Source organism: Cyclopterus lumpus, chromosome 22 (genome assembly GCF_009769545.1).
Source record: "Cyclopterus lumpus isolate fCycLum1 chromosome 22, fCycLum1.pri, whole genome shotgun sequence".
Taxonomy (NCBI): Eukaryota; Metazoa; Chordata; class Actinopteri; order Perciformes; family Cyclopteridae; genus Cyclopterus; species Cyclopterus lumpus.
In genome coordinates, this window is record NC_046987.1 from 17985283 (window position 1) to 18009267 (window position 23985).

The 23985-nt window shown below is 42.2% G+C and overlaps 1 protein-coding gene across 1 annotated transcript in view; it reads right to left on the bottom strand.

Moving 5' to 3' along the window:
• The window catches only part of sos2 (son of sevenless homolog 2 (Drosophila)), a 33326-nt gene that overhangs the window by 8688 nt on the left and 653 nt on the right, over positions 1-23985 (bottom strand). The window contains exons 2-13 of the mRNA XM_034525348.1: positions 23735-23877; positions 13710-13835; positions 13395-13526; positions 12352-12516; positions 12019-12225; positions 9456-9599; positions 8752-8862; positions 3478-3576; positions 2478-2605; positions 1703-2358; positions 1485-1566; positions 1191-1313 (exon numbers count right to left, since the gene is read on the bottom strand). Of these exons, the coding sequence (XP_034381239.1) occupies positions 1191-1313; positions 1485-1566; positions 1703-2358; positions 2478-2605; positions 3478-3576; positions 8752-8862; positions 9456-9599; positions 12019-12225; positions 12352-12516; positions 13395-13526; positions 13710-13835; positions 23735-23818 (2057 nt within the window). The 5' untranslated portion in view covers positions 23819-23877. The remainder of the gene's footprint in view (positions 1-1190; positions 1314-1484; positions 1567-1702; positions 2359-2477; positions 2606-3477; positions 3577-8751; positions 8863-9455; positions 9600-12018; positions 12226-12351; positions 12517-13394; positions 13527-13709; positions 13836-23734; positions 23878-23985) is intronic.

Sequence of the window (23985 nt, forward strand, 5' to 3'; positions counted from 1 at the left end):
CACATTGTAGTGTTTATAACAATAGACCACCCAGACTCAAAGAACGGTTCCTGAACACTGAAGGATTAGCACCATGAGTGTTTATAATGCGACGTAGAAACCTCATTACCGACTTTTTGATGTGTCCCAAAACACTGCTGCTGCAGAGCACATCACAGACTCGTACATCACAATGTGCAAACTGCCCACTTAAACTGTTTCTATGACGAAAGTTTAGAGGATTTTATTGCAGCTGCTTGTTAACTGCAGCGGCCTGATACAGAGAAGCGCAGAGTTTTTAAAATGGTACTTACGGGACTATTCCTGACTCTGTTGCTCCTTATAAGGACACGCAGTCTAATGCTAAAGTAGCTCTGTGGCTCACTGAGAAGGCACAGGCCTTAACAGGAGAATGCGAAAGAGCCAAACAACAACAACAGGAGACAAAGAGGCACGAAATCCTTTGTGGCGTTTTGAAAAAGGCCTCGCTGGGAAATAAAAAGGAAATTTCATCTGCTAGTTTAAAGAATAACCTTTACTTTTTAAAGCAAAAACATTATTATGTAATCAATTGCATAATTCCACCTGCAAAAGTAACTTTAAAAAATTTCAAAAAAAACTTCATAGTGTTGACAACGCAAGATGTACGCGGCAGATTTAAGATGAGCAATAAGCAGTTTAGGTCCGGAATGCTTATTTTTTTAACAAAAAGGTCAGTTTGTAGACTTTATGATATAATTATTGGCAGAAATCAAATCAAATCTTCCTAAAAAAAAAGTCCATTATTGTATAATCACCCGAAACTAAGAATCTTTGTCGTTTGTGCGTTTATATCTAAAATAAGGAGCTGGTCCTCTTCATAGAGTCCACCGCCATGTTTCTACAGTGGCCCAGAACGGACAAACCAAACACTGGCTCCAATGAGCGTCTTTTGCATTTCTACGTTGCCCAAAGGCCACCGTAGTCCTGCAACACACTTGTGAAACTGCGGTAAAAACTTTGTCGGTCCTAAAGTAAAAGGCAACGGTCCTGATGAGTGAGCTGTGGGCAGTTCAGTTCAGCACCACTGGAGGCCACTAAATCCTACACACTGGCCCTTTAATTAACTTTAAAAGTTATTTTTATTAAGTGCTATAGAAATGAAATCGAATGCGTTTCTCGCAGTCTTTGCTCTTCGTCTCCGATCAGCTGTGATTGGTCGGCTATCGTACCTGAGTTGGACCGGCTGCACGTATTCCTTCCGGAATCTCTGGAGCTCGGCCGCCATTGGCTGGTCGCCGTTCCAGAGAGCCTGTCGGTCCTCCTCAGTCGGTTCTGGCTCGGGGATCTCAATCCTGGGAGGAAAACAACAATCAGACACGTGATATAATAATAATAATAATTCAAAATGTCACAGGCACCCACAACACCAGCATGGCTGAAAGATATATTTTCCAAAAAGAAGACGACTTGTCCTTATGGCTCATAGAGGAATACATGAAAATAGCTTCCTGGATAAATCGTACCTGTCTATCAGCAGAGTGAGAAGCTCTTGTGGTTTGCAGAACGATCGGTATGTTGTAAGAAATGTGCGCACAAAGTTCGGATCTACAAACAGATGAGACAGATTAGATAACAAACACAGACAGACACCACAATGCATCTTATAAACATTTGAGTTAGCAAAGTGAAACTAAACTATTTAAAATGTCTCTTAACCAGAAGCTCTATTGCAGCAGCTTACCGGCATACATATGGTAGGTGAGCCTCTCTATAAGCTTGACCACCGTGCCGGCCTTGATGATGGGGATGCCCGTCTTGCTCTGCACTTTGTCCTCAAACACAATATTCTCCTCAGAGTCCTGCACGGCAAAGCGGTAAACCTCCGGGGAGGGCAGTCTTAGAGGATGCGCCTGCTCCTCGTGCTGCAGCACCGTGTCCAACATGCGATCCAAAGTGGAGCGGTACTGCAGAGTCACCAGCCCCGCCATCCACGCCGCCTTGTCCTCCGCTGTCCGTGCACAGAAAACGGCACAGTTCTCGTCTTTTCCTATCAGTTCAAAGGCGTGCCGCAGCTCCGCCGAGTCCTCGCGGTCCACGATGCGGATCTTCCTCAGCACAAACTTCTCCTTCAGACGGTACTCCGCCCCGCTGCCCGAACCCGGGAGCCGCGAGCTCTGATTGGCCTTGCAACTTATCATCAGGCCGTCAAACAGGAAGTTGTGTCTCTCGTGCTTGGCGCCGGTTCGTAACAGCGGGCCCTCCAGGATGAACTCGCTGCAGCACTGGCCGATGTCTTTCCCCTCCCAGCCGTCGATGCTCTTCTGAATCTCGTTCATGCGTTTGATGGCGAGTTGTTTGCTACGAACCTGCCTGCTGTACAGGCGGTACATGGGCTCACTGTGAGGGAGGAGGGACGATTGGAGTCAGAAAACCAAAGAGGCCGAGGCATAAAATCAAACGTCAAACCACTGAAATACCACAGCCGACATCATCAATGCTAGGAGAAGAGTGCGTACCCAGGTTTACGGCGAGGCTGGTGCTTGGCGTAGATGCGCTCCACGCTACATTGAAGGTTGAGCAGCGCTGTGATCGCCTGTTTCAGACATTCTCTGTCATCTTGGTCTTGACTGCGCTCCTGAAGTTGCTGCAAAAGTGCCAGAAAACACGCACACATCAGATATATATTGCTGTATTTCGTAATACAGAAGTCTATGGATTTCAATTTTAAATGGTCTTTCTGGACCTCTCAAAGCACTTCTACACGACATCACATTCATTCATTCACTGATGGCCGCCGTGAACTGATTGTCATAGAAGGGACTGCACAGGTGTTTCTGATACCATCATCATCAATGACTGCATTACATGTAGCTGAGCCAACTTCAGAGATCTGGTTTATGAAATGTCTTTCTGTCTCATTCAAGGTCATCGTTCACGCCGGTGCTTTTCTTATCACAATGTCTGCTGTGACAAACATTGATTCAATGACAATAACACGTCCATGTGGAATACAGTTACATTCAGCATATGTAGAAATACCGGAAAGATTTATATAGCCTAAACTGAATTTAAATAATTTGTAAAACATAATTTTACTCCAGAAAGAAGCACCACTTGAAATGTTTTATTCCTCAGAGATGTGCTCATACGTTTCTCGGAAATAAGTTGAAAAAAAAAAAAAGCATAAAACAACTACTGACAACAGATTTAGTCCACTAATCAAATAAGAGCCCTATTAGTGATATTTAGACGATATACAGAGACATATTTTATAGCTAACGGCTAACCGAGGATCAAATGAGCCGTATTGTTTGGCTCCTAGATCAGGAGTTTTGAATCTTGGCATGATGATGGCACAAAATGTCCAAATCCAGAATGTTTATCATGAAACACTAAGCAGGGACATGATGGGCTAAATAAAAAGGAAACCAACAAAACAATAGAACAATAACTCTAGAAACCGCGGTGAAAAACGATCTGGTCTTTGCTTGGAACTGGCCGTGTGTCGGGCCGTACCTGCAGCAGCTCAAAGTAGTGCATACAGTGGTATACTGGGACCATCATCAGCTGTGGAAGGACGTACTGGACTGCTTCCTTGAAGCCTTCTGCAACCGACTGGAGACACAGAGACACAGAGGAACTGTTAGTGAAGGACATCGTTGACAGATTTGAACCAACCAGCGTGGGACAGAGATGTTTGCTGCACTATTATACTTCATGTGCACCATTATTATACTTCATGTGCACCATTATTATACTTCATGTGCACCATTATTATACTTCATGTGCACTATTATACTTCATGTGCACCATTATACTTCATGTGCACTATTATACTTCATGTGCACCATTATACTTCATGTGCACCATTATACTTCATGTGCACCATTATACTTCATGTGCACTATTATACTTCATGTGCACCATTATACTTCATGTGCACTATTATACTTCATGTGCACCATTATTATACTTCATGTGCACCATTATACTTCATGTGCACCATTATACTTCATGTGCACTATTATACTTCATGTGCACCATTATACTTCATGTGCACCATTATACTTCATGTGCACCATTATTATACTTCATGTGTACTATTATACTTCATGTGCACCATTATACTTCATGTGTACTATTATACTTCATGTGCACCATTATACTTCATGTGCACCATTATTATACTTCATGTGCACCATTATACTTCATGTGCACTATTATACTTCATGTGCACCATTATACTTCATGTGCACCATTATACTTCATGTGCACCATTATACTTCATGTGCACCATTATTATACTTCATGTGCACCATTATACTTCATGTGCACCATTATACTTCATGTGCACTATTATACTTCATGTGCACCATTATTATACTTCATGTGCACCATTATTATACTTCATGTGCACCATTATACTTCATGTGCACCATTATACTTCATGTGCACTATTATACTTCATGTGCACCATTATACTTCATGTGCACCATTATACTTCATGTGCACCATTATACTTCATGTGCACCATTATTATACTTCATGTGCACCATTATACTTCATGTGTACTATTATACTTCATGTGCACCATTATACTACATGTGTACTATTATACTTCATGTGCACCATTATACTTCATGTGCACCATTATACTTCATGTGCACCATTATACTTCATGTGTACTATTATACTTCATGTGCACCATTATACTACGTGTACTATTATACTGCATGTGTACTATTATACTTCATGTGTACTATTATACTTCATGTGCACCATTATACTTCATGTGCACCATTATCCGCCTCTCAAATTTACTCATGTTCCCATTCTCAAATTTAGTGATTCATAAATAAAAACATGTACAATAGATAATCGTGGCCAAAATAATTCACAGTAACAATATTAGAGCAATATCTATAGAAAAAATAATCATTTTGTTTAATGTCCGTTTTGTCTCTTTTTGGCAAAAATAATGAGACATAAATGAAGTGCAGTGACGAGATCTAATGTAAACAAACCTGTAAATATATAAAAAATATAATTAAAGAGGCGCTTGAATATTTATTATTAACATGATATCCATATTTAAATTTTCGTCTTTTGTTATCGGTAATACCATTATATCCCCCCCCGTCCAAAATCATTGATGCTCTCTCAGAAGCATAAAACAAATAATTTTTTTTACAAAAATACAAAATGCTAATTTATATGAAAGTTAATTTTCACCTCCAAAGAATTGTCTGTGTATCGTATTATGTTTTGAACCCTGAATATCTGTATTTTGTGATTGTTTAATAATATTATAGTAGCAAATGATAAAAAGAGGAGAACTGTGAGGACGAGGTCGGTTAAAATGTGCACGTTTCGGAACATAAATGAGACGAGTGATGCAGGAGGGAGAAGCGGTGCACCGAGCAAAGGCTTCAGGGTAACCGGAGAGGAGGCCGTCATCGTATCCATTTAAATCCGCCCGTTCCCCTGATAGGCGACTCAGAATCAATATGCTACTACTCAGACTGTGAGGGGATGGGAGGGGATGGAGAGGGTCTGTGTGCACGGAAAAAAAGAAAAGAAATAAAAAAAGACATCAGCTGCCTGACGCACACTGCCGGACAGCCGGGGAAACAATGACCTAAGTTTAGATCACGTTATTGATACGTCAGCATCCTGCAGGTTTACAAATCATCTGCGTGCATTAGAGCTACACATTTAGACGCATCATAATCAGCCAGCACTCAACAAAAGTGCAACAAATCAAACGCTCCTGATACACAAGTAAAGTAAACATGCTGCGATGAACCCTTTCCAACGAAACAGAACATTTAAGGCATGTTGCTAAAATTTTCTTCAGGTTTTATAAGCTAACCGGCAACTAGCTCCAGCCTAATATGATTGGCATATCTGAAGGTGGTATTGATCTTATTATCTAAACTCTCAAGAAAAAGATATTTCCAAAACTGTCCCAACTATACTTAGGATTGATTGACCACTCAATGAACGATTTGGTAGGACAATTATAAAGTATATTGTGAATGTAAAAAAGGTGGTTGTTATTTCAAAACCATTTTATTCCTCAAGATGGGAGAATATAGTGAAATATAGAAGTCACTTTGTTAGTTTACTCTAAGCTGCTTTGTATTGCGTTGTGTTCTGAAGGTTAAAGTGTAAACTGAACAAATATTTAAAAAGCTGTTCAACAGCTGATTTTGAGTTATCCTCGCCAAAAATGATCATGTACAAAATGCCAATTATGAGCCAATGTGGCTTCTTCTACACAGCAATTATCTGCTTTAAGATCCCAAACTACGCCGACGTTTCAAAGTGATCTCAGCTTAACGTGAGCGGCTCTTTTCCCCCCCCCCACCACCATCTGATCTGATCAGGTAAACTGAAGAGAAAGTTGATATTGTGTCAGATAACGTGTTAAAACGAGTCTCTACAGGAGCCCGCGTCATTGCGGCGGCGGCCTAAATACAAACACGCGGCGCGGTAAGAATACGGTACAGAACGAACGGCGAGAACAACGTGTTCCCATCTCACAGGAGGCACAGGGAACCCGAGTCGTGGGTCTTTTGCCGTCTTAATTCAAAGCTTATTTTCAACATGAAAAGCGCCTTGCCGCCCCCCACCCCCCCCCCCACAGGAGAAAAATGGCCCGCAGTGTGGCTGCCTGTTCTATTTTTAAAAAAGGCGATGTAATTTACCCACAATACCAGACGCTGCAGAGTGCAGGGGGGCTGAGTGCTCGACAGACACATCCATCCGACAGAGCGGTGGAGGGGAGGGAGGAAGTCAAGAAGGATGGAGCGAGGAAGACGGAGAACGTGCAATGAGACAAAAGCTGAAGAGGCAGAGCAGAAGAGCTGATGATGATGATGATGATGATGATGATGATGATGATGATACTACGAGGGGTTCGATCTGCACTACAGCAAACGTGGTCATATGTACGCATTTATCATACCAGGTGCTGTGGAGGACAACGTGCATGTGACGGGCCGCGAAAGATTGTTTTATGAAGACGTCGAGGAGACGAACGTCTGTCGGGTCAGACATGAAACACAAAGTGAGAGACGCTGAAAATGGTCGATGGTTGCATCATCATCATCATTCAAAAAATACATAATACTATAATCGTTCACATTTAGGGTCGAAATAGATTCAATGCTTTGACACATTTCCCGACCCCCCCCCTTTTTTTTATTTTAGTAATTTGTGTTTTTCAAAAATTAAAAATAATTAGGGCTGCAACAAGTTTACATTTTTTTCTATCGATTCATCTGCTCTTAATCCATTTGTCCATCTGTTTCCATTTCACTTAAAACTGACTAAAAAGGATCGATATATTTTCAAAACGGTTTTGATTATTTTCTGTAGATCTAATCAATTCCCTTCACTGCATCTAGATTAAATCAATAAATATTGGTACTCAAAAACAGTTATATGGAGCCAACGCGTCTACTTCAGGTTCTGCGCTGTTGTGGCCTTCAAGAAAAATGGCAAGTTGCGGTGCTACAGTGCAAAAAATAAAAGCTGTATTTTTAACTCTTGTATACAATGAGTATATGAAAAGAAACACCGGATGTGGGCAATCAGAGCCCAGTGCCATCGGTGTTGATCTTACTGGGGTTAGACTGGTGGTCGGAGGGTAAACACAGCTCAACCTGCGGTACGGTAGGGCAGCGGGCCGCGGGCCGCTCAGTCAGCGGCCGCCGCGTTTGTGACGCTACGACGAAGCGAAACGGAAGACAGAAAGAAAGTCCACGAGCGAAAGATCTTAAAATCCATTTTTGACCAAAGGGCAGAAAAGCCGCCTCGTCCAGTCGGAGAACGCTGCTCCGCGTGGACGGCCGGATTCGCTGGTCTCTGGCCTGAGAAAACACCAGCAAATATTCCATCTTCAAAAGGCTGCCGAGCTGCACCCCATTGAGCATAATTCAATGCTATTCTTGTGAAGAATGTCCAAATAAAACAATGTGGCAGCAGCGAATAAACTGTACACAGGACGCTGGATATGTCATGACATGCCCTGAGACGCTATTGGGAGGAATTCCACCAGGTTCACTTCAAGGCAAAAACAGGAACCAATATCCAAGCACTGTTTTGCTTGGCTTAAACACATAAAATGACCTATTTGCGCCTTCATATTTAAAAAAAAAAAAAGAAAAGATGCATGTACATTTTTTTTTGCTTTATAAAAGAAAGTTTACATTTTGAGAATGACGGGAAAGAGCGCAACGGCTTCAAACAGCCGTTAAATGTAATAGATTAAATAATCACAATTAATAATGATACCCGGACATGTACTTTTACCATTTAGTCAACAGGAGTGAATTACTTCCAATCACATTTAAGAAATTAGTTTTTTTTGTTTTATTATTTGGAAACAACTTGGACTAATTCTATATTATATGAATGCAGGACGTCTGCACTTTTTTTGTTTGTTTAATGACTCAGGAAAATCGAAGAGTTAAACTAGCTTAGTTTTATTGAATTTGAATAACTTTATAATATTTGAAATATTCAGTGCACATTAGCCAACACAACGACCTTCTCATTAACGACAATAAAACTATAAGTGCAAAGGACCGAATGACTAAATCAGGTCATACACATCCTGTTGATGAAGATCACTTGTGCAACATCCCCAAATGTAGAGAATTCTGAATTTACACAAACTGCCTGTACTAATAATAACAACCACAACAACCACCACCACCTTTCTCTTTATCCACTTTTCCGTATTGCATTTCCTCAACAAGCCCAGACGACCGAACATCTTACCTGGAAGTAGAGGCCGGCGGTTGACCGCGCCATCAGGTTGTTGAAGTGCTCGTGGAAATCCCTACTGAGGATATCCTGAGACAAGGTCTCGTAGGGGTCAAACGCCTGCTCCTACGGACGAGGAAAGAATAACTCAACAGTTAATGTCCACACCTGACAGTATTCCTCCACTACGATAAGGATGCGTCGGACGCACGCGTGGTGTCCAATGTGAAACACTAGCCGGCTGCATTTCAAAGAATAATTAGTTATTGAGCTGCTAATTTACACAAGTGAACATTTTTGTTTCTTTCTATTAATGGAAAGTAAAACCGGTTTACAGACGGCGCATTGCTGCAGACATGGTGGAAGTGTTGACTGCACAACCGTTGTCAGAGGCCCTAGGATTTATTAACGGAGAACACGGTTTCTCTCTCTGTGCCAGGTGGCGTGGGGCTTTCTGGTTCCTTTAGGTTCCGTATTAAAGTGTCACTCTGGTGGATATAAGAGGTGCACCGCAGCTTGTTTGATTGACAGTTTGTAAACCCGATTAATAAATATCAGATTCCACAATATAGGGCATTTTTACTTTGGGATCATGGCTTCTTGTTTGCCATCACAAATTGCATCTATACATATTTTCATGCATTTATAAATCACAATTCAAATTCGGCAACTTGAACTCGTGAGTTTTTGATGTTTTCGGGGTGAGAAACGCTCCGTACCTCCGCTAGATCCTCAAAGCAGCTGCCCACCAGCGGATGAGGGCTGCCATCGGCCGTCATCTCCACGGCATCCTCGATGAGTCCGAGCAGCTTCACCGTCAGCTCGTGGATGTCCAGGATGTTGCTGAAGATCACCTCCACGTCCTGCACAACAAGAGGAAAGTTAATGAAAAGGTTGGCGAGGTAGGACTGAATCCTTAAACCAGCTAGGAAAGGCTGCTGCTGCAGGGTGAGGGATTAATCACCTCGCTTACCGCTTGATACTCTTTTAAACTCCACGGATTTTACACATCAAAGTCTGTTTACAGGCCCTGATTTGAGGTGCATTGTGGGTCATTTAGGTGCCAGGATAAAGAAAACATGGAGAAAAAGAAAGAAAAAGACAGACTACATCTCTGATCTGCTACAACAATTTTTTTATTTTTAGAGATTAGATTAGAGACTTACTGTCTCCGGGATGTGAAACACAAACAACTGGCTAAGGTAGAAAATCAGAGACGCAATAAAACATGTCTACACACAGCTGGTCAGAGCTGATGAGTTTTTCTCTCGGTTGGAGCAGCCTGACAAGTGCAGTAGAAACTGACTTATTTCCAGTTTCAGTTTTAGTCAAACTTAAGAATTAATTATACGGATCAATGGATGAACTGTTCCGATGAAGGTACTTTCTTTTCATCCCATCATCAGCCGTGCCTCGCACCCTTATATGGTAATAGTTTGATAAGAGGTAAAAATTACTATTACCGTGTGATGTAATGTGCTACCATTAATGTTTAAAATATTTCAATAAATTGCCACGGTGTCCATGGCTACAAGTAGGCGACTATTTTTCTTCACGAATCTTCTGCACGTGAACACTCTGAAGGCGTTTAACCATCGGCGCGCGTCGCTGAAAGAGCTCCCCGTTCTCGGCCGATAAACAAACCGTAGGTAAACAAACGCTAAAAACAAAATAGTGTTGGGGAGTGTGAGCACCAAAAACAACAACAACATGCTTTAAGGAAATCACTATTCAAGCAGACGAGGAGCCCTAAAATAGCACCCGGTGATTATCGACGGCTAAAGTCTGAATGGAGGTTCAGTCCTGTCATTATTCGACCGTAACACTTTCCTGACATCTCCCGGAGTAATTTCAGATTACGCCGCGTTTCGACAGACATAATTGAGGTTATTTTGGCGAAGGGCTGCCGATGTTGTTCCCCGTCTCAAAATAATTACATGTTCTGCATTCCACTGGGCCTCACAAAAAGGTTTATCCTCCTCACCCAAACGATACCACAAATCACCCAACCCAAAATATGCAAAGCCACAGCGACCCATTAAACTCAAAAAACTCCATTTCACTTCCCCTCAACCCAGAGACCCGCCGTTCAACTCCTTAATCATACGTCTTCCTTTCTTTTCCAGAGCACTTAATTGCCATATTAAGACAAAATGTAATTTGGTAATTTGTTTCTTTGGTTAACCCTCTATGACAGATACAGATGGAGGGGTCAGAGAGCATGGGCGGAGTCTCAGGAGATGGTACACAGTAGTTGGAGCCCTTTTACCCCTCATGTTGCCCGTTCCAACTTTATGTTGCCTGCATGTATGACGTCTTTGACGATCAGAAAAGACGTAAGTCTTTCATCTCAGATAAATAGATCAGAAACTAATTTAGCATTTGTTTTGTCTGCAGTGTGGAGGAACCTCAGACTGAGAAGTGTCAGTCGTATCAAAGCAATATTCAAAGTACTTAAAGGGAAAGGGGAAAAATACTGCAAAGTTGTCTCTTCTCCAGGTTTAATAACATAAATCAACGCTGTAAAATCTGTGCTTCCTGATGCTGATTACCAGTTAGCCGATTACAGAGTTTCAGCTGTAATCTTTAAATGTTCTTACGCTGGATTGTGCGAAAATTACTTTGTAATTAGGTTCACAGTTAGTTGGAAACTTAACTTGTTGTTTATAATCCGGCTCTTAGTGAGCTGGCAGCAGCTGCTGTATTTAGCACAAGAGTTGTAGGACGTCTCTGAGATTAGCATCTTGGAGAGTGACGGTGGGTTGTCTCTGTTATTGACTTCATTTATTTATTCACTTTTAATCTAATATTCACATTGTGGATCTGCCATGATTTTACACTTTATTAATAAGCAACGTCTGGAGTTTATGATGTCGTATCATACTGGTCTTGTGATTCACAAATCCTAGAAACAGTGTTGATCTGCTCTCCGTTATCAAGCGCTGTCAAAGAGGTCATAACAATTTTTTTTTTTTTTTCAAGTATTGAAAAATATAATGTGGGAGATAAACTTCAGTGACAAGATTTTATTAGCTAACCGCGCGAGCGTTACCACATTTTCTGTGGTTGTTTCACAGTCTGCCTTCCAAGAAAAAAACACACACCCCGTGTTATTAGGAACAGTAGCGTCACAAGTGTCGTAATTGGGTTTTCTACTAAAAAGGCAAAAACATGCACGGAATGAGTCTCATAAGAACTCTGCAAATATACTCTGACGTTTGTTTTTTTACAAACAGACTTCTGTAACTTCTCTGCAAATCAACTGCGCGGGGTCTTCCTCACCTGAGGCGTGAAGATCTTGGGATTGGACAGGAAGTGCTGGCGGAACACTTTGATGATGAGGTCGAGCTCTCGCAGGTATTGCCGCTCCTCTGCGATTTCCAGCCTCACCAGGTCGTCGTACGTGAGCTCCCCGGAGGACGACGGCTCCTCGGTGCACTGAGACATCAAGCCGATGTCCTCCTCCTGGTCGAACATGTCCATCAACACCTGCACGCAAATGAAGGACACACGATGAATCAAGGAGTCAAAAGCAATCGACGCCCCCAAAAACCTGCAGCCATCGAACTGGGCGTCGGCTCCCCCCCTCCCTCCCTTCTCATCACATGTTCTCACCTTGTCTGCACACATGGACACCTTGATGTCCTGCTGGCTGATTTCATAGTGCCGAATGTTGCCGACGTAGTTGCCCGCCAGTTTCAGGATGTCTGCTGATATGTATTCAAGCACAGCCACGATGTACAGGGAAACATGGTAGTCCACTTTATAGCCCAAAACCTCCTGTTGGGACAAAAATTAAACAGAAAAAAAAACATATTAAGTGTTAAACATGGGTTAACTAGCAACTAGTGTCTGTCTGAACCTGCATGAAGGACCAGACTTGTTCAGGGGAGTTCAATTATTCTGAACCAGAGTCCTGCATCGGGTCGGTTACCCGTCGGGTGACCCGGGAAAAAAAAAGAGTTGATTGGCGGGTGGTATTTTGTCTTAATTATGATTTTCAGGTTTGGTTTTGGGTCAAATAAAGAACATGCCGGTCGAATCAAAATACATGGATAAATAAAAATAATAAATACGCATAAAAGGCTATAAAAAAAATAAGAATACAAATCATTTCATGTTTTAATACCGATTATTCTGCACCACCTGGAAATGAGAGCGGCTTCAATCCGGTGTGTCACTAACACGCAGGTGGATATTTTAGTTTTTCATGTATGAATGCCAAAAATAAAAAAATAAAACATTATTTGAACAGTGAAGGGTTATTATAGAATTTTTGTGTCGGGCCGTCGATCTTGTGTTGGGTTGAGGAACTAATTGGTCTCATGTGCGGCTGGGTGAGGTATTGCACGCCGCCGTCTTAAAAATGCAGAACTTTGGTCTGAACCAAGCCGTCAGAACAATAAGATCAATTGGATTACAAATATTTCCCAGCGACTGCCGTAACTTTCTGGCACTCGCGTCAGAGTCGACGACGTCGACTGAGACCCGTGAACCCTGCCATCGTCCACATTCTGTGAACTGAAACGTGCCTTTCAACCTAAATACTTACTACATAAATGACAACAAAAAAAGTAGCTATACAATTGCATGATTTGGGGAATGTTCAGCTTTGTGTGACCGATAGAGAACCGGTGGCGGTCTGAAGGAGTCTTTACCTTAAGCAGCGGGTGTATCTTGTCCACAGGGAGAAGTAAAGGGTTTCTCCTCTTGCGTTTCTCAATCGCTGACTGGGCGTCGGCAATCGCCCACTTATCTATCGGGTGGGGGAAAGTTTTCTGGACACGTTCCTGGAAAAAAAATAAAATAAAAAAATGACTCTCTTAACACTTGATAATTTTGGAAGCATTAGGGTGATTGAAAGCTGCAGGCATTCAGTTAGTCACGCGGAATGCTGCTGTGGTAGCACGTGTTTGCCAAATTGCATTTCGTCAATTTGCAACACATTATGAATTTATATTTAGATGCCTTACCTCTACGTCCTGCACGGAGCGAGGCTGGGCCACACACAGCATGTTGAGCAGCTGCAGGATCAGCTCCTCGATGTGCTGCAGGGCGTCCTCCTTCGCCATGAGGTTTGGGTGGACCTGCTTCTGTACCTGAATGTTCGACACAAAACGTATGAGGAGATGAGAGACGGGCGAGAATCACGCAAGGTTCATCCTGCAACTTCCACACGGGCATTATTGGTTTTCATCGGCTTCACAGAGAGAATAAAAAAAACGTCTTTCTTCTGCACCGCTCACATGATCTCGAATGAAACTGTGTAATATCTGAAACTGATCGCAACACCTGGTATGATGCACCTAAATTAGGCTCAAGTCACATTTGATGACGTCAACGCAGCATGTACAGGCGATGACTGATAGAAAAGAAACACCATATCGGGGATATATTGGAGGGTTTTGCAGGTTTTAGCCAATAACTACAAATCATACATACATTTCTTTACAGCTGGTCTTTTTATTTTTTATTTATCGGAGTAAGTAAAGTGAGTAAAAGTGGCTGCCTGGAATATAGGAAAATAATAGAAAAACGTGAAGTTTGTTCTCCTGCCCCCTTTGTGTGAAATCTGGCTGCACAGATAAATCTACTCAAGTAAATTACTCCCCCTCAAGTTAAGCTGAAAGACACTTCTATACAATAAATCTGTCAACAAATATTATCTCCAGATAAATGGAATGAGATGAGCATTTAAAAAGCCGTGGGACTTTTGAGAGGTGGAACCACCCGCACAGAAGGTGTGGTTTTAGGTGCAGACGGCAGAGAAGGTGTGGCTTCACCAGGTCTACAAGTGGAAGACAAGAACCCCCCCCACCCCCTTCCAACCTCCCAAAAGTTGTCGTCATTCGGGCCGAGCCCTCTTGCAGGAATGCTGTCAGTTGAGGTACTATTATAGCACCCAAAGCAGACTGAGAGGGGGAGAGAGAAGAAGAAGAAGAAGAAGAAGAAGAAGAAGAAGAAGAAGAAGAAAAAGAAAAAGCTAAGAAGAGCGAACGAGAGGAGAGACGCTAACGTTTACTCTCCGCTCACAAAAGCCGGGCCTGTTCACATGTCGGTGATGGAATTACCCTGGCATATAGTAAAGCGGGGCATTATGATGACAAAAACGTTGCCCCCGGATTTAGGAATGCGAGAGGAGAGTTAAAAAGGTCAACGCAGGCCGAGGCTTTATGCATTCTTGAGCTCTGACTTAACAGCGACGGGCAGGATGTCCCCTCCGTCGCAAGTTTTAAGTTCATTGGTTGAATTTGAAGGTGACACTCTCTCTCGCCCCAGGGGGGGGGGGGATTATAAAAACAAAAAGACCCCCAAAGTTCTCCCAAGATCTGTTTTGGATTTAAAATTATGATTCATTAACTACATTCAGATGCTTCTTAAAACAAGCTGGAAAATCTGACGTCCCGTTTACGTCATTTTCTGTTTTGATGCACACTCACAAGACTTTAACGGTTATAAATAAACCGCGAGTATAAACTCGACGCGGAACCAAAAAAAGCCGGTACATCAAAGCAGAAGTAGGTTATGATATATATTCTCTCGACCGCAAATAGGCACTTGACCAAATTCCACAGGACACCAGGAGCTGTGAGTCACCGCGCTGAAACTACGGGGGTTTCCCTCGACTCCATTCACAGAATAGTTGGCCGGCTTCTGAGAGGCCCATAACCAACAAGTGTCGTCTATCTGCAACAATGTCAGGATGAGACACGGAGCTACGAAAATACACACATCTGAATGCAATTTGAATGAAAGCACAGTTGAAAGTGAAATCTACTACTAACTGTTGTAAGGGTACCAAATGAGCTGCTGGATGGTAGTTGTGCTCCAGCACAAGATGGTACACACTTTGTGTTCCTGCTCGTAAAGCTGAAACAATTTGTAAATTAATAGAAAATTAATCTGTAATGAATCGACTTAAGTCAAATTTTCAAGCAGAAATGCCACAAAATTCACTGGTTCCAGCTTCAAACATGACAATATTTTCTAGATTTCTTAGTTGTTTTTTTGTTTTTTTATCGTAATAAACTGAATATCTTTTTGATTAAAATCGACAAAGAAAACTGTCATTTGTGTAATCATTTAAGTCTTTTTGGGTGGAAATGTGACCAAAAAAAAATATATAAATAATGTATTATTGTCTTAGCCGTATACAGTAATATTAATCTTTCTGTTTTGGACTGTTGGTTGAACAGTAAGACAGAAATTGTAATGGGAAATTATAACTTTCTCAAGAGCCGACAATTCAAGGAACTGTCGAGACTAAAAATCGATAACGAAAATCATCATAAGTTGCAGACTCGCCCGCATGGACAATAAAGTAGTTACGCTTCCATGAAAAGGCATTTAATGATCAATTTTACTGACTGACAGTTTGAAATGACGCGTCGAGAAGTCTTTTGAGCGAGCCGCTCCCAGTGAATCTGTCAGTTCTGCTGGGTGACGACGTCTAAATTGAGGACTGAATGCGTAGCATGCGCAGGTATGACTGCGGCTCAGAGTATTTACAGTACCACCGAAACTTGATCCTAATGGGTGATGGATGGAGCGTGGGCTAATATAGTTGGCAAGCAAAGTGAAAGCAACCGAGTGGAAGAATAGCAGGGGAACAACAAGACGCACAAGCAGGTGCATTTTAAAAGATGCATCGCCGTGAATGTGCACCGATTGAATATAATATATAATACCCAAGACAACAGATTCATCAAGACATTTTGTGTAGATGTCTCAAATTAAATGTTCTTTTTTTTCTTCTGGTGCTGAAAACTATGAAGCAATCAATGGATTAATCAATCCGAGAATTATTTTTAATTCAATAATCCATTAATTGTTCGTCATTTCTCAAGAAAATACATTCACTTAAATGTGGGGTTTCGTTTGTAATTTGCATAAAATATTCTATGGAAAACTGGGGTGCGAAACTATTTTGATTATTGAATAATCATTTTGGTAAAATTTCCAAGTGCCAAATATTTGCTGGTTCTAGCGTCTCAATTAAGAGGATTTACTGCTTTTCCTATTTTACATATAACAGTAAACTGAATATAGCATATTTCACTCTTTTCTGACATTTAACCAGAACCAGATGAAAAATAATAGGCAATAATGAAAATAATTGTTATTTGCTGGAGGAGACACATTTATATATCTGTATACATTTAAAAATTGTCTCATGATAGAAATTGCAAATGTAACATCTTTAGGTTTTTTGGGCTCTTCATCTTTATTATACTTCTTAATTAACAGGAATAGAAATCGGGAAATTGTGTCATTCTATAGATATATATAATATTTCCCAGTCTGCAATCCGCATGCAATGCAAAGACATTAAAAACGAGCAGCATCTCGATCATACGCACATCTTCCTGTGCCATGCTAAGGTGTTCAGTTTCATGGGTCAGCTCCATTAAGACGGGAAAGGCTAGTGTACAGGAAGCACTCGCTCGCTCTCTCTCCTTCTCCCTCTCTCTCTCTACCTCCTCTTCCCCCCCCCCCCCCCCCCCCCTGCCTTGCTCTCTACCCACACAGAGCGAAGCCCCCCGGGGGAAAAGCAGATCATAGCAGCAGACTGAGAGGTATTGATGTGCGTGTACGAGGAGGCGGCAGCAGCACTCGTACTACACAGACTGGAGCAGAGCCAGAGGAAGGAAAACCGGGATTCACAAACAGAACAATCCAACTGGCTGATGGTCAACCTCGGAGACTTATAGAAACAGAAGTATATCCATTTACAGCAAGAAGACCACCCACATGAATGAACTACCTGCCATTGTCAGTAGAATTACACACCGGGCTTTCCTTGAAAAAAATAAGAATCAGCAGTAAAACGAGAGCTGAAAACAATTAGCTTATCAATTGATCTACTGATAGCAACTTTGATATGATTTAATTGTTTAAGTCATGCTTTCGATAAAGCTTCTGAAACGTGATCATTCAAAATAGGGCTGCAACTTGTGATTATTGTAGTGGCTGTTTTGCTATTCTCCATGCACGTATTATTATTATTATTATTATTATGGGTTTTATTATTCATTTTATGCCTCAAAATAAATAAATATTTAAATGCAACATTGCATCATCCCCATCAAAAGCTTTGTTAATCGAATTGATTAATCGTTTAAAATCAATAAAAAGAAAATAGTAATAAGTCTCGTTTTGTCTGACTCATGATCCAAAACCCAGTCACAGAAGATACTTAGATTACAATAATATTAAAAAGAAATAGGGAAAGAAGCCCAATTGTCTCATTGGAGAAGCTGGAAGTAATTTTGCTTGAAAAATAATGTAAAACAGTTCATTGTTGACCAACAGAGTTGACTTATTAAATCAACTAATTGTTGCAGCCGACATTTCCTTTCTTCCTGTTTGATATTGTTAAATTGATTAGTGATAATCATCCAAAAAAAAAGTTATATACAAAACAGAAAAACAGAATCAAATGTTCTTTAAAGCAAAGTCCTGTGTTTTATTACGAGGATTTACCACTGCACCTCCAAAATAGTGTATTAAATGTACATGACCGTGCACATTTTTGCATTGCATGGTACATGTACACAGTATCTTAAACATAAAAGTAGTAACGTCGTCTGCCACAACACGCTGAAATAATAAGATCCGACAGAAAACAATGGAGCGGACTGTGTAGCTCACAAGTGAAAGTTAAGGGGGAAAATCTAATCGGTCAAACGGAAAAAGCACACGCAGCATTTCTCCAAATCTCCGAACCACGGACATTTTACCTCAAAAAGGAAGATGTTATTACCCCAAAAAGTGCGACATCATCACACGTGTTAGGCCAGTAATGGAAACTGTAGCAAGGGAGGCGATACGTGCACACAAAAATATGAGAAAGTAGTTCAGAAACTGTGTCGTTAGTCATTGTATTACATTCAATAAAAGAGATACAGGTCACCTTTTGACTTGTTTGACAACTAAAATCCCGCATGTCTCAACTGACACACAAACACACACACACACAGTTGTTGTGTGCGCTGGTGGCAAAAGAACCAAAAAGTTGGGAGGTAATAATAGAGGCCGGATGGTGTTAATACAGGGTTAACATTTCTAATTCAATTGATTATTCTCCTGGCTGTGTATAAGGGGCTGCATCAGGCTCAGGTTGCAGGTAATATGGCGTGCGTGTGCGGTGGCAAGGTGGGGGTGGGGCTTGTTATTATACCCGAGCATGTGTCACTGTTTTGTGATTCATGCCATGACATCATCTGCCATTACAACCAGACTGTCTGGGGAACCATAGGCCAGCAGGAGATCAACTCTGAGACAACGGGATCGCGCACACGCACAAAAAGACAAAGGAGACATAAACACAGGTGATCTTTGGACAAAGAGAAACAAACACATGTGGCAAGACATAAGGTCGATGACAAACAAGCATACATGTGTACAACAAGGAAATCAAATTCCAGACCATTTTAGACTGAGAGACACAGAGACACACACACACACAGACATGGGCACGCGCGCACACACACACACACACACACGCGCCGCTGACATTTCACCAGCCCTCCTCACATTCACACCATGAAGACAATGGGCTGGTGGACTGTGCTGTCGACAGCGCGTGGCCTTGCCGTGACCCCAGTCTGACCCGACCCAGTGACCCCTGCCGGCCTTCCTCCGCCCATCCTCCGTATGACGTTCGCGGACCTTATTTAATATTCTAGGAAGGGTGGAGAACGTGCGTGTTAAAATCGGCACCGACTCTGCAGACGGCGCGCTGCGCAGGAAGTGCAACCTGTTACCGGGAGCGTCCTGTCCGATCTACGCACAAAAGCTCATCTGATGGGCTGCAGTTTAGGTCACTTCGTTGTTAATTAAGGAGGCGATCAAGACCTAAGAGCGACGCATCCCCAGTTCAGAGTCCAGCTATGGGACTTTTGTTGCATTATAATACTTCCTCGTCCTCTCATTTCATGTCAGCTCTTCACTGTCAACGTCAACGCACAAGAATAAAATACAAATATAAAAAGAAATTCATTAAATACAACAACGCTCAAAAAATACAATTAGAAAAGGAACTAAAAGTAGTTGCAGAGACCCATTAGTTGTATTTATTCTTTTGTTTATGACCTTGCAGGCTATAGTGAAGTTCTTTTTTAACTTACAGGGATCCAATTGAATGAATGAATATATATATATATATATATATATATATATATATATATATATATATATATATATATATATATATATATATATATATATATATATAGCAGAGACAATACTGATACTGTGGCAGCAGTCAAATATAATTAAATTTAGTGCAAGACACTGCCAGAGGAGCTCACAGCAGAGTCGCTTCAGGTCACCGGGTCAAGTCAGTCCTTTAAAGTGAAAGTTTCTTTATCCAGCTTGACGACAGATCAAACATGAGATAGATATGATAAAACAAACCGGCAAGAATATGATACTAGGCACTGTGTGAATATCACAAATATTTTCGACTCTAGTTTTTCTAGATGTTTGGGAACTCTTGAGCATTAACATCATTTAGTGGAGGCTTATGATAAGTAAATATGTCTAATTCTGAAGTGACAACAGCTCCGTCTAGCCCGGATGAAAGTGGACGCAAGACCAACTGACTGAAAATAAAGCTGTAACTTTTGGCGTGTTGTGAAGTCACCCGGTCAGAATTTTCAGGCTGAGAAGATTAAAGAGGCAACACACACACACACACACACACACACACACACACACACGGGACAACAACAACAAAGCATGCTTGTAACCCGACCAATCTCAGCTTTAAATGTTGGCCCGTGAAGCCCCGTGAACTCAGCGGCATTGCGCTGCGCCAACTCAACGTGGCGATGGAATGAAACCGTAGCCAGCGAAGCTCTGGCCTTCCTCTTGATGCCAGCGAAACAGCAGACACGGGGAATGTACAGTTATCATCAACGCCGGCCCGTCGGGGGGCCAAATGACGCTTTTGCAAATCACCGGGCACCAGCCAAGGTGATCGAGAATAGCAGGGACACGCAGAGGCAAACACAGAACTCCACCGCGGTGAAATGTCATGTTGATGTTATAAACATCTTATTCTATTCAGTGTCTTCATTTGACAACAATACTGCAACGGTACACATAAACATGGCCGCCACTCTGACCTTTCTGCTACGTTGATTTGAATGTCCGTTCTACTCCCGACTATATTTCTATGTGCCCGCCTTTAAGGAGGCAGCTCATCATTCCAGATGTGCAGTTCAGTTAAATACAAAAACAATAACAGTGCTTAAGTGCCATCATCCAGGCCTGTAACTAATGCCTGCTTTCATTATCAATTCAGCATCAAGGCTATAAATTCCCAGAGCCAACGGTGACGTCTGCAGATTGCCTTTTCTGTCCTGTAGTCCGAAATCCAAAAATATCCCATTTATGATGATCTGAAACAGGTCTTTGAGAATATGTATCTGATCTTTCTGCTTGTTAAAACTACACAAGCGATTAAAATAGTTGCCGATTTTTTTTTTTTTGCCAATCGAGTGATGGTTTCATTCCTACTATCATCTGTCTTATTTCACAGCAATCTGTAAAATATTTGTACATATTTAGACTGTAGCTGGATAAGTCGGTCTCATTTACGACGCAATGCTTTCAGGTGACACTCCCTCCCTGCTTGATCCCAAAAGTTACCTCCCTACCCCGGCCCCCAGAAGCCCCCAGGACTGTCGACCCATCAACAGGTTATCTTTCATCTTTCCACTCAACAACAATCCAAAGCATTCTCTGGGATAGAGTCATCCACCATGGCTCCTTCTGACAAGGAACCCCCCCCCCCCCCCCCCCCCCCCAATGGACAGCTGTGAAAAACAGCGAGTCACAGTCTGTCAAAACCATAACAAACCTCTCTTGCGTCAATCTCTGACAGGCTTTCCCCTTCGGCAGTTGTATAACAAGTTGAGACAATGAAACCGCAGCACCGCGGCCCACCACCTGCTCGCTCAGTTTCACCTGATACATCCCACCGGCTCTACTGCGTTATGGGTAACCGACAGGAAAGGAAAAAAGGGGTTGCGTTATTTATAAACACGCTGTTGCTACACGGATAAAGCCATGTCGTTTCTAAAATGAATGTATTCAAAGTCTATGTGACAATTTGATAAAAGTCTACAAAAGGCTGAAAAAGGGGGAACGAGGAGCAGATTGCGTGTGCCAATAACAGATCTCAGAGCAAAAGTCGAAAGTAGGCGCTTGATTAACTGCCCTTAAAAACAAAGAGGGCAGTTAAACAACTTAATCAAAGCGCAGTTTAAGAAGTTAGCGACACTGAGAAATCTAATTTCGGAGTACAGACATTCATCTTTCTGGGGCTTTGAAAATAAACTTGGTTCGCAGTACTTCTACATCTATTTCAGGAACTCAAATCTTGCAGTATATTACAACGGCGTCTGTCTTTCTAAATAAGACGGACCACGTGCAGTCTCGTCTTAAGTTCAACAACTGTCAGGTAAAAATGTGTTAAAGGAATATTGAACAACAGTGATAAATGTGCATTTTCTAGTGTTTTTTGTTGTTGTTTTGGTTGAGGATAAGTTTGGAGGCATGATGCATCATAAATGGAGGAACGTGAACAGTGAACTGGTTGGATTACGAGGTCCAGGTCTTAAGTGCTCGCTGAGGTTTTGCTTAACTCAAACCTCCTTTTAGGTCACCGAGCAGCACTTCTTACTGTCCTCATGTCCCATCATGAGCATGTACTAGTGGCTCCACGCACAGCGCAGGTATCCCAACAGTATGGAAACGGAGCCAAAGATGGCCCGGCTCTACTTTGCACAAACAGCAGCAGTCCGTGTGCCCCTTTTAACCCACGAGTGACTCTTTTGAGCTCCGAACGCACCAGGAAACATAAACACCTGAAGGAGTCTTGACAGGCCCTTTTACATACAGGCCGATTTCAAAGCGAAAGCAGTATGGAGAGCTTTTAGTGTCTTCCAGTGTGTTGACAATGAAACGAAAAGTGCTGTGAAAACTTTGTGTTTTTTTTTTCCAGTTCTAGACTTTCATGGGTTTGCAGAAAACAAGGCTTGGGGGTGCGGGGATCAGAATACAGAAAATAAACCTGGTCATGACAGGGAGAAGCCAAGATGATGCAAGAAAAGAGAAAGAGAGGGACAGTCAAAAAGGAACTGATACGGGTTAGTCCTGCTGACCAAGGACATTAAAATGTGTTTCCTGTGCTGAAAGTTTAAATTAGGTTGAAGAGAATTAAGTCACATTTCTTTGGGAAAAGGGAGGGTAACTTGTAAGCAGCATTTAAGAAGAAAGAAGAAACGCTGCCTGAGGTCTCTACTTCGCAAGAATGAGACATCTTCGCTGTTAGGACCAAATGAGGAACAAATAAAAAGAGGTTGGCAGCGACACAGACAGAGACTTCCAGTTATAAGGAAACAGTTTCAGGGCAGCTTCAGTTGTATTTTAGGAGGTAAGATCAGCATCCTGGAAAGTTATTAGTGAAGGCTGTTTAACCTCATAACCAGGGACCAGCACATACAGATCAAGACACTGGGCTAACTGGGCAAAACTTGACAACTTCTTCAAAAGGTATTTAGGCGTAAAAAGTCAATATGGGGAACCTGGATGAGATAAGTCCTGCAGACACAGGAGATGAACACAGCAGTTTCCACATTGACAAAAAACGACCGCTGTGATGATTTGTGATCACCAAAAACATGAAATACTTCCCATTTAGGGGCATTCGTGCTGGCTCCATGTATACGGAGGTAGAATTGCTCATCACAACAGCACTCTATGTGAAAATGCATACTTTGATTTGGCTGTTGATGAGCCCAAGTTGGCAACTTGTGACACAAGTTTGGGTTCGTGGTGAAACCAGCATAGTGACGTAGCCTCCATGTCCCCCCCCCTCCCCACACACACACACACACGAGTGAATGTATGAGGGGGGGGCACGTCTTTAGAAAGGCAGGTCGGGGACTTTGCGAGGGTTAAATAAGTGTAGCAATCGTGTCGTTACCTTCCGCAAAGCTTGCACGAAGAGGCCTCTCCATTTGTGACTGTTCTCGTCACTTGAAAAGTCGTATATCTGCTGGGGCTGCATCGCTGTAGCGGCTCCGTGATCCGGGCTGAACTGTCAGCATCGGCCCCGGGTAGATAGTCCTGGTGGGGGTGGTGGTGGTGGAGCAGGAGAGGGGGGGGGGTCAGTCCGGGGCAGAGGCACGGTGGGGGGGAGGGAGGAAAAAAAAGTCAAACTGTCTCCGCTTTGTA